Source organism: Paroedura picta, chromosome 10 (genome assembly GCF_049243985.1).
Source record: "Paroedura picta isolate Pp20150507F chromosome 10, Ppicta_v3.0, whole genome shotgun sequence".
In the NCBI taxonomy this organism is placed as follows: Eukaryota; Metazoa; Chordata; class Lepidosauria; order Squamata; family Gekkonidae; genus Paroedura; species Paroedura picta.
The window spans coordinates 81,768,542-81,780,200 of NC_135378.1; the positions used below are offsets into that span (position 1 = coordinate 81,768,542).

General features: G+C 45.5%; 1 protein-coding gene across 4 annotated transcripts in view; it reads right to left on the reverse strand.

Annotated features, from left to right (window-relative positions):
* The window catches only part of PPEF2 (protein phosphatase with EF-hand domain 2), a 30,833-nt gene extending 19,685 nt beyond the window's left edge, over positions 1 to 11,148 (reverse strand). The window contains exons 1-3 of one of the 4 annotated variants that reach the window (XM_077301135.1): positions 10,916 to 11,148; positions 3,745 to 3,814; positions 3,603 to 3,632 (exon numbers count right to left, since the gene is read on the reverse strand). In XM_077301135.1, coding sequence (XP_077157250.1) covers positions 3,603 to 3,632; positions 3,745 to 3,796 — 82 coding nt within the window. In that variant the 5' untranslated portion in view covers positions 3,797 to 3,814; positions 10,916 to 11,148. Of the gene's footprint in view, positions 1 to 252; positions 273 to 364; positions 520 to 3,602; positions 3,633 to 3,744; positions 3,815 to 10,915 lie in introns of those variants that run through there. The other 3 variants (XM_077301137.1, XM_077301136.1, XM_077301138.1) reach the window with 3 other exon arrangements.
* Between the last annotated feature and the right edge of the window lie 511 nt (positions 11,149 to 11,659).

Genomic DNA, 11,659 nt, shown 5'->3' on the forward strand with positions numbered 1-11,659 from the left:
TACCCCGATATTTGGGGGGTAGAGCTTGGGGACGGCGGGGTTTGGGGAGAACCAGGTCCTCAGCCTCCAAAACAGCCATGTTCTCCAGGGGAACTGATCTCTGAAGTCGGGAGATGAAGTCCAATTCCACTACCCTCCCTACCCACGGCCCACGTTCCAAATAAAAATCTTGCCACTGAGGCAGGAAAGGAGAGGGTGCCATGGAGTTTGTCTGCCATAAACAGGCCTTGTCCTGCCACCGAGATACCAGACCTCCTCCAACAGATAACGCCCATGATTGTTAATTCTTTTGCAACGAACAAAGCCGCCCTCATAGGAACACATCACACAAAAGCAGGTGGCTAGGATACAATATGCTCAAAACCCTTTTCGTGTAGCTCTATTTCCAGCTCCATTGGCACTGACTGGCGGCAGGCAGCTTTGCTCTGCCACGCCAAAATTTAAAGTTTATCTTCTTCATAACCGCCAACGGTAGAGATTCAGCCGGTACAAGGAAGAACGCTGGCATTTCAAGCAACCGGCCCAACGCCCGGTTTGCATCAAATCGTCTCATTGGTCGGAATAGCCCAATGGGAAGGCGGATGCAAAAGGGAAGAGCAAGACCTATTCTCATTGGACGGAACCTCGGGGCGGAGGACTAAAATTCCAATCTGAGGCCTCCCATGGACAGAAGGAGCATCAGCTGAGCCAGGCTTTTATTTGGCTTTCTAGTTAGGGCTTAAGGGTCAGCTCGGGGAAGGAAACTTATTTTAATGGAGCACTGCTGGAAGCGGGGAACCATCGCTCATCCATGGCACCTATTTTAGTGGTGCAAATGAGCATCTTGTTAAGGGTCCATTAGGGATGCCCATCCAGGTGGGACTTGGAGATCCCCTGAAATTATAGCTCATTTCCAGCCAAAAGATCAGTCCCCCCTGAAGAAAATGGTTGCTTTAGAGCAGGGGTAGTCAAACTGCGGCCCTCCAGATGTCCATGGACTACAATTCCCAGGAGCCCCTGCCAGCATTCGCATTCGCTGGCAGGGGCTCCTGGGAATTGTAGTCCATGGACATCTGGAGGGCCGCAGTTTGACTACCCCTGCTTTAGAGGGTGGACTCCATAGTATTCTACTCTATCGAAGTCCCTCCTAACCCCAAATCCCACGCCTCCTGGCTCCATCCCCAAAATCTCCAGGTATTTCCCAACCCAGAGCTAGTTCTGGTAATCCAAGAGCTGGTAATCCAAGAGGGGCCCCAACAATCCTGGCTGGTGGGTGTATGTTCTGTGGTAAATTGCCCTGCAAACCAAAAGAGAAGGCTCAAACCTGCTGAGGTCCCCTGTCCAGAGAAAGGAGAATCAACTCTCTCCTCTGCTTTACTGACTTTACTTGAGAGCCAGCATTACTTTATATATATCTAAGTTAGGTTCAGGTGAGTCGCCATGTTGGTCCGAAGCCACAGAACACAATTTGAGTCCAGTGGCACCTTTAAGGCCAACACAGCTTAATTCTTAAGCACTGAGCATGCACAGGGAAGAAGAAGAAGAAGAAGAAGAAGAAGAAGAAGAAGAAGAAGAAGAAGAAGAAGAAGGACAGTTGGTTCTTATAGGCCGCTTTTCTCTACCCGAAGTAGTCTCAAATCAGCTTATATTCGCCTTCCCTTTCCTCTCTCCGGACACCCTGTGGGGTGGGTGAGGCTGAGAGAGCCCGGATATCACTGCTTGGTCAGAACAGCTTTATCAGTGCTGTGACTAGCCCAAGGTCACCCAGCTGGCTGCATGTGGGGGAGTGGGGAATCAAAGCCGGCATGCCAGATTAGAAGTCCGCACTCCTAACCACTACACCAACTTCTACCTAGATTTAAACTTTGTTCGGCTTAAAGGTGCCCCTGTTCTGTATCTAAATTAGGAGACAAACAATTTTGACTAGAAAGAGGGGGAAGGGAGAGAGAGAGACCTAACTGCAAAAAAGAGGACGTCTTTCTCAACTGACAAACTTCAAACACGTGATCACTATGACAAAGCCCATTTTAAATATCTGGAAGGAACTCTCTCTCTCCTCTCCTTTCTACACAAAGTGTGTTTCTCTTCATTCATAAAACTACCGTATATACTCGACTATAAGCCGAGGGGGGCTTTTTCAGTGTGAAAAATGTGCTGGAAAACTCGGCTTATACTCAAGTATATATGGTATGTTATTCTTTTAGCATAGCTCTTTGCAAATTTAAACTCTGCCAACAGTACTAACCGTGGCTCACCCTACAGAGCTTCTGAGATGTGAGAAGATCAGGCTAACTCAAGCCATCTGGGTCAGGACAGAAATAATATTAGAGGAAATTATAACAGAAGGCGTGGCCAACAAAGACCAACAAAATTGCATTCTGGATATAAGCTTTTGTGTGCATTTACAAAGAATGCACATGAAAGCTTATACCCGGAATTAGACAGGAGAGGAGACGACTGAGAGGGGATTTGATAACCATCAAGTATTTAAAAGGCTGCCATATAGAGGAAGGAGAAGAGTTGTTCTCTCTTGCCCCGGAGGGACAGACCAGAACCAATGGGATGAAACCAATTCAAAAGAAATTCCTTGGGAGGTGGTGGGTTCTCCATCTTTGGAGATTTTTAAACAGAGGCTGGAGAGCCATCTGATGGAGAGGCTGATTCTGGGAAGGTTCAAGGGGTGGCAGGTGACAGTGGCAGGTGAGCGATAGGGTTGTGAGTGTCCTGCATAGTGCGGGGGGTTGGACTAGATGACCCATGAGGCCCCTTCCAACTCTATTATTCTAGGATTCTAGGATTCTAAGTCCAGTAGCAGCTTAGAGACCAACACAATTTGGGAGGGTTTACGCTTTTGGGAAGAGCCTCTTGTGAAAAAGAGCCTCTTGTGGCGCAGAGTGGTAAGGCAGCTGCCTGAAAGCTTTGCCCATGAGGTTCAGAGTTCGATCCCAGCAGCCGGCTCAAGGTTGACTCAGCCTTCCATCCTTCCGAGGTCGGTAAAATGAGTACCCAGCTTGCTTGCTGGGGGGTAAACGTTCATGACTGGGGAAGGCACTGGCAAACCACCCCGTATTGAGTCTGCCATGAAAACGCTAGAGGGCGTCACCCCAAGGGTCAGACATGACTCGGTGCTTGCACAGGGGAGACCTTTACCTTTACGCTTTTGGGAAAGAAAGCGCCTTTTATCAGAGGGAATTCTGACTTTCCAAAATTCAGTCTCTAAGGAGGCAGTGGACTCAAATCTAGCTCTTCTAGTACAGACTACCCTCCTGAAAATACAAATAAATGTGTGTGACTTTCTCATTGTTGCTTGTTTATTTGTAAACTTGACACCTTTCAATGGTTGCTTTCTATACAGGCTCCAATATTCAAGTAAATGGAACTTTACAAAAGCAGTAATAGAATTATGAGAAATTAGGGAGAAGTTAGTATAGGATAGGCTTTCTTAACGAGGGTTTTGTGAAACCCTGGGGTTTCCTGATGACCTTAGAAGGGTTTCCTGAGTGGGAGTTATTTTCCTGCCTATTTGGGGAATTCTCAGAGTCTACGGATACCACGTCTGTGAGTGCTAGATCATCTGGTTTACAATTAGACAAGGTGACAATTAATATAATCAGTTAATTTACCTTGGGAAGATGCTTCGGGGAACGTCTGGCCTAGTTGTTAGAAAAAGGAAAAGAAATAAACCTTGACATTTATCCAGATTGATGCTGAAGAAGTGTAAGGCATCAAAGTTTAAATGTTCGGGAAAGGAGATCCACGACTCACTTTTCTCCGAGTCTGTCAACGAATCTTTTTGGCCAGAAGTTCCACATCCCATAGTCTTCAAACAATTCACCTGTGAGAGGGTAAGGAACAAGAAATACCTTCCTTGAAAAAATATTTATGCCCCTCCTCACCACACAATTTAACTACAAAGAGATCTGCAACCGTGAATGATGATCAAACATCCCAATAAATTAAGAGTCGGAGGCAGCAGTCCTGAGCAGGTCTACTCAGAAGTAAGCCTCATGCTATTCAATAGTGCCCACTCCCTGGGAAGTGCAGTCCTCAGGATTGCAACCTAAAACAGCAGCAGTGTAGATAAAACAGTGTAAACAGAAGGAAATTGGCACACCATCAGGTTAACTTTCAGGCAAAACTATTCAAAACATCAGCTCAAACATTTGAAAAATCCAAAAGCCCCACGTTATAAAAGGCCTCTCAACAGCTTACCCTAATTTACTGGGTTTTAGTGGAGATATACTACGTACATTCCCCTGAGATCTTTGGAGGAACAATAACCTACTAATTCCTTTATCTATTTTTTTTAAACCACAGACAATCCAGCGGAAGGCTTAAAGCACCAAACGTTTATGGCAGACAAACACACTAACATTCTTACCTGGATATACTTTTTTGCCGCTTTAAATAGCTACCTTGCATAGTTCCCACCGTATTAAATTAATCCAGGGATTTGCTGTCTCAGTAATTCCATTGCGTTTTATTCTGTGTCAGCAACTGCGCACACACGTCACGGCCCAGGGTGTCACACCGAGCAAGCAGAGTTAAGCCCTGGGTGGTATTTATGAGCTCAAGAAATACTACAGCTAAACTCAGCCACCCATTAATAAACACAAAACCAACCTGTCCCAAGAGGGTGTTTGCAGCTCGAACCCCATTATAAAAGCCTAGCAACCCAATCTGTCTTGCAGGGCCTCCCCAAAAGGACTATGCCCTGCAAAGTTTGATTGGGAGCCCGTTCTAAAAACAGAGTTTTGGAAAGTGCTACCAAGTCACGGCCAATCTAGTGACAGCAAGCCAAGAAGGGATTTCAGTGCAAGAAACTAGCAGAGGCAGTTTGCCATGGCCTGCCTCTGTGTAACCTTGATTTTCTGGTCCTCTTCATCCCGCCAGCTGGGTGACCTTGGGCTTGTCACAGCCCTGATAGTGCTGCTCTCATAGAGCAATAACATCCCCATCTATCTCACAGGGTGACTGTTGTGAGAGGAGGAAGGGAAGGCGAGTGTAAGATGAGTTGAGACCCATTGTGGCAGAGAAAAGTAGGGTATAAAAAACAACTATTCTTCCTCAGAGGAGGAGGAGGAGAAGAGATGGTTCTTATATGCTGCTTTTCTCTACTCAAAGGAGTCTCAAAGCGGTTTACATTCGTCTTCCCTTCCTCTCCCCACAACAGACACCCTGTGAGGTGGATGAGCCTGAGAGAGCCCTGATGTTCAGTCAGAACAACTTTATCAGTGCTGTGACGAGTCCAAGTTCAGCCAGCTGGCTGCACGTGGAGGAGCGGGGAATCAAATCCGGCTCACCAGATTAGAAGCCGCTGCTCTTAACCGCCACAACAAGCTGGCCTTCCAGAGAGTCGGGTTTTATATTTTGCTTTCCACTACCCTAAAGAGTGTCAAAGCAGCTTACAATTTCCTTCCTTTCCCCCACCAACCCTTTCAACATCTTATGCTACCTTGGGGGGTTGCTGTGAAGATAAAGTGGGGGAGGGAGCGGGGGAGGCCGGACTGAGAGAGTTCTGAGAGAACTGGGACTGGCCCAAGGTCACCCAGCAGGCTTCATGTGGTCGAAGAATGGGGAATCAGTTCTCCAAGTTAGAGTCTGACGTTCTTAACCAGGGGTATTCAAACTGCCGCCCTCCAGATGTCCATGTACTACAATTCCCATGATCCCCTGCCAGTGAATGCTGGCAGGGGCTCATGGGAATTGTAGTCCATGGACATCTGGAGGGCCGCAGTTTGACTACCCCTGGTCTTAACCATTACACTACACTGGTTCTCAGTCACGTGCTAACCGGGGCCGACCCTGCATAGCTTCCGAGATCTGATGACATCAGGATAGCCTGATTAGGACACCAGGTGGGAGCCACTATGAAAAGGACCAGGCTCTGGTAAATGCCAGGTAGGTAACTTCTACCAGGGACCACCCGCCAATGAGAGGAACATAGCTGGTACACAGAGATGTACACCGAGAGACTGTCCTTCAGACACACGGTCTTAGGTAGGATCAGTTCTGGGTTGGAAAACACCTGGAGATGTTGGGGGTAAAGCCTGAGGAAGCTGCCTCCTAAAGGAGTCATTTTCTTCAGAGGAACTGGTCTCTGGCATTTGGACATCAGTTGTCATAGCAGGAGATCTCCAAGCATCGCAAAACCAAAACCCCCCCCAAAAAAGGAACACAACCCAACCTTAACAGGTAGGAACTCAGAAGTTGAGCTGTACAATAAAATAATGTAAAAATGTTGATTATTATTGTGCAGAATTAATAAGAGAATAAAAACTTTGTAAAAACTATACAGAACTAACAGCACATAAGACCAAGCACGTTTCGACCCTACTGGGTCTTCCTCAGTGGTCAAAACTGTGATAATAAACTCTATATTAAAAAATATCTATATTAAATTCTTTATAAAGTGTAGCTGAGTGGTTGAATGGGATCTGTAAATTATGGCTCCAACCAATATATGCACATTTTATCCTTTTTGGAGACCACCTCCTATGATATGTGCCTAGAGCCACTGCTCTTGACTATTATATAATTATGTGCTGAGAGCGTATCTCATGTGCGTCAGGAAAAAAGGGGGTGAGAGGTCCCAGTACAAAAGCTAGAAGAAAAGAAACTATGAGCTGAAGGCCTGTACAAAGCAACACATGAGAAAGATCTTATTGGGGGGCCATGTGCCATCAATGGGTACCTCTTTCCACCCCCTTTATGACATGTGCATTGGGGGGGGGGGAAGGGATAGAATTGATTAATTCCGCCATGTTGTTTTTTATCATATTGTAACTCACCACAAGCCTTTCTTGGGAGTGGCGAGAAATAAATGTAAATAATAATAATAAACAAAAATAATAACCACACATAAAAATAATGCACATGTATGTTAATGCGATAAACCCAAACAACCCAAAGGGCATATCAATGATCACCCATCAACACTTCAAAAACACATTCAATGACTGCATAATAACAATGTCATACGTAGTATGTCACAATACCAACAGTCCCTCTGAAATGCAGATTTGAAAGCTACAGAAATATGAAGATGACGCAGGTTGCATAAGGTGATCCCCCCAGATGCTACCTATTTTGAATGTTGTTGTTGTTAGGTGTCCGACCCATCGCGACCCCATGGACAATCATCCTCCAGGCCTTCCTGTCCTCTCCCATTCCCTGGAGTCCATTTAAGCTCATACTGACTGCTTCATTGACTCCATCCAGCCACCTCATTCTCTGTCGCCCCCTTCTTCTTTTGCCCTCAATCGCTCCCAGCATTAGGCTCTTCTCCAGGGAGTCCTTCCTTCTCATGAGGTGGCCAAAGTATCTGAGTTTCATCTTCAGGATCTGGCCTTCTAAAGAGCAGTCAGGGCTGATCTCCTCTAGGACTGACCGGTTTGTTCGCCTTGCAGTCCAAGGGACTCGCAAGAGTCTTCTCCAGCACCAGAGTTCAAAAGCCTCAATTCTTTGACGCTCGGCCTTCCTTATGGTCCAACTTTCACAGCCATACATTGCAACTGGGAAGACCATAGCCTTGACTAAACGCACTTTTGTTGGCAGGGTGATGTCTCTGCTTTTTAGGATGTTGTCTAGATTTGCCATAGCTTTCCTCCCCAGGAGCAAGTGTTTTTTCATTTCTTTGCTGCAGTCCCCATCTGCAGTGATCTTGGAGCCCAGGAAAATAAAATCTGTCACTATCTCCATTTCCCCCCCATTATTTTGAATAGTAATCTTCAATTCATTTTAAAACTTACATTAACGGGGGCGGGGGAATAAGTAGTATAAACATTATACTTTGTGATTACAGGTAAGATGTAATTTTTTTTTAAAAATGCAAAGTGTAATGTTTGTTTTCAAATGTGTTTCTTTCACTAGACCTGGCTTTGCATTACCTTTTTCATTAAAAATAAATTGTTCAGATGTATTTTGCAAACCAGCATTGTGGTTGCATCTAAATTACATTATTACTCATGTAAGTAAAGTACAAGATTGCTTGTTAATACAAGTTTATTTAATAATTGCCTGCTGGTAGCTGGAACGTTTTTGTATTGTAATTAAGCCCCTGAGGAAAGCAGTGAAAACCTGTTTGTTTGTTTTTTCACCTCTCCATGTTATGTATTAACCCGAATTAAAGACCTTTTTTCTTCTTCTTCTTCATAGACAGTCTGTCAGTTCTTATCTGCTTATTACAACCACTGGCAGGTGGCTTTCACTATATTCTCCCCACCTGGGGGTTGGCAACCCTGATGACAAACCCTGAATAGCAATTCATACAGAACGCTTGATCTATATTTTAAATTAATATGGTGTGAGCCTGATGCTCTGGGACTTCTTTGCATTGGGTAGAGTAGAACACATTAAACCTTGCACAAATTCCATCCGTACACCCTGCCTGGCTTTGAACGCTGAGTTCTAATCTACAGGCTCTAGTTCCCGGTCATCAATAAAACAATGGCCCAGGAGGGGAGGGGGAGGACATCATAACAAAACTATCAAATCAGCAGCTGAAAGGTTTTGCAAGAAATTGTGAAGTTAGCGGCTGCAGTTTTAACAGCTTCTGAGGATTAGAATTAAGGGTATGAATGCTAGAAAGGTCAGAGGGTTCTTATACTGTTAATACTGCTTTGCATAACAGAGGACTCAGCTGCAGGGTTATAGAAACTAGTACTGGCTCCTTAGATTCAAGTGAGTGGCCGTGTTGGTCTGAAGTAGCACAATAAAATCGGAGTCCAGTAGCACCTTTAAGACCAACAAAGATTTATTTCTCCTTAGGACAGAGAAGAACCAGTAAACAGGAGTTACGAAAAGAACACCTTGCCAATGGGAATTCATTACAGCCCATGTCGTGATTGACTTCCAAGAAACCGTATTTTTCCTGGGCCTGATACAAACTCGCAACATGGCAGTGCAGAGGTTAGGCCACAACCACAACTGGAGGAAGAGGGGCCATGGCTCACAGCATCTGCTAAGGCCTGTGGAAGGTCCCCGGATCAAGAAGAAGAAGAGTTGGTTTTTATACCTCGCTTTTCACTGCCCGCAGGAATCTCAAAGTGGCTTACAATCACCTTCCCTTCCTCCTTGACTGGGTACGAGGGTGGCATGAAAGCCCTCTGCCTGAAGACCCCAGTGAGACGTTGCCAGTCTGAATACCGACCTCGCTGGACCAGTATAAGGCAGCTCCACGTGCATTTATGTGGCTTGGTTCAAATCCCCGTTCATTCATAACATTCTGTGGGTTTCAGGGACGCTTTCTCGTTGTAAGGATGAACTGGAAGAGTGACCAACAATATCAGCCACCCAGAGTTCCTTTGAAGGAAGCGTAGGGTTAAAACACGATGGACTAGAGATGCCAGCCTCCAGGTGGGAAGACAAGGACCAAGGACCCAGGCTACGGAGGTTATCCAAAGCTGAACCTTTCAGTTCAATGATTATGCTTAAAGAATCTCAATGCTCTGCAGCGTCACAAGACACGTGGTAGTAAATAGATGTGCTCTCTCAGAACAAAAAGGATTGACATTATTGATGTATCTTTAATTGTGGCTAATTCCTGATCACAGCTGTAGGGAATGGATAGGCACTTGAACTACAGCTAGTTGTGGCAGCTGTATTTGGAGATCTACCAGCCCATGAGAGGATTCTTCCTGGCTTAAAATTTAGGGTGTTATCCCAACAAGGTAACCTTTAGGAATATTATTCCCAGGATTTTATTGGTGGCGTTACATATTTTTTGTCAAAAGTTAAGCTTGAATGGCTTCGGTTAAAAATAATGAAATTTACCGGCCTATGAGAGAGCAAAAGCTTTCTCCTGATTTAGAATTCAGGATTTAATCCCAGCAGGAGAATTTGAGGGATGCTGGTTGAAAATACAGTGTTGACAACTGAGGAAGTACTAACGAAACGGCGCACTTATCTGGTATCTCTGTCTTGTTTCATATTTGGACATTTTTTTACACCATTAATTCAGAAAAACAAAGACTGCTTTCTTGTTAAATCATTCTCCAAAGATTTGGAAGGTTTTAGCATCCATATGAAGGTTCTAGCAGCAGTAGTAGAATTTATTTGTATGTAGCCATAGGTCTTTACAAAATATGAGAGACAAGTTTTAAAACAATAATTAAGATTCTAGTATGTTTAAGCTTGTAAGAGCCTCTTGTGGTGCAGAGTGGTAAGGCAGCAGACATGCAGTCTGAAGCTCTGTCCATGAGGCTGGGAGTTCGATCCCAGCAGCCATCTCAAGGTTGACTCAGCCTTCCATCCTTCTGAGGTCGGTAAAATGAGTACCCAGCTTGCTGGGGGGTAAACGGTAATGACTGGGGAAGGCACTGGCAAACCACCCCGTATTGAGTCTGCCATGAAAACGCTAGAGGGCGTCACCCGAAGGGTCAGACATGACTCGGTGCTTGCACAGGGGATACCTTTACCTATGTTTAAGCTTGTATTTGATATTAAAGAAAGTGGCTCCTAAGGAATATAATGTGATCTTCACACACTGTTAGCCTCCAGGAGGGACCTGGGGACCCCCCAGAATTAACAGCTCATCTTCAGACTACAGAGGTCAGTTCCCCTGGAGAAAACAGGTGCTTCGGAGGGTATGGTGTTGTACTCCACTGAGGCTCTCATCTTTCCCCAGGCTCCAACCCCAGTTCTCTGGAAGTTTCCCAACCTGCACCTGTCAACTCTACCACCCCATCGCCATCTACTGGCCAAGGGGCACCTGACAACCCTACAACGGACAGGTATCCCTCTTTCCCTTTTGCCATCCAACCTCCTGAAAGAAACATTTCCATGATTATTTCTGAAGTAAACAGACGTAACAACGGGGTGGTTATCTTTGGACCCAGTCAAGTATGTCCATTTCCGACCTGGGCTTGAACTCTGCTTACTTCTGAGAGAACCCTTAAGCAGGAAGAAGGTTTTAGTTCCAAAAAGATCCCCTTACCTCCGATGTGTGTTTTACTGAGAGCTTGACCAAGCTTCCAAGTTTTGACAGGAAATCGATCGGCTTTCAAAGGGTGCTTTGCCCAAACGCTTTTCAGCCTCTACGAGATCAGCTGATAATTCTCAACCTGCTCCTGAGCATATCCAAGAATGCTAGAAATCCTTTAAACAGAGTGAGTTCTTCTCAGAGGCCTAGCGCTACGGACATCCTTTGGTGGACCGGTCGCTGTCTTCAGCAGCTTGCGGAAAGAGTCCATTTTCCTTTCTTCGCATCTCTTGGCTGCGCAACTCAGAAATTTGGCCAGCCCCTCTGTTTATTTACTGCCGGTTGCTCAGCGAAGGTTTCTGAGCCTCCCCACGTGACACGAGAAGCAAGTGAGATGAAACGGATTAGGATTACTTGCAGGAGGATTACCAAGAATTTCAGTCCGCTGTCGTCTGAGGAACTGACCGTGAACACCTTGGAGTGTTTCTTTGGCAAAGGGCTTTGCGGGGATTTCGAAAGGCTTCCTCTGAAGGGTGCCAGCTCCGGGTTGGGAAACACCTGGAGATTTTGGGGGGTGAAGCCCGGGAAGAGCTGGGTTTTGGGAGGTGGCCACCAAGTTCCCTTGTCAAACCAATCTAGAGATGCCAATCTGGTAATCCGCTTAGAACTGTGGGTTCAGAGACTGTGTTCATTTCAGCTCTTTATTGTGACCCCAGCAGGATAGTACAAGAACCGAAACGGAAATTGTCTTCCATTGCC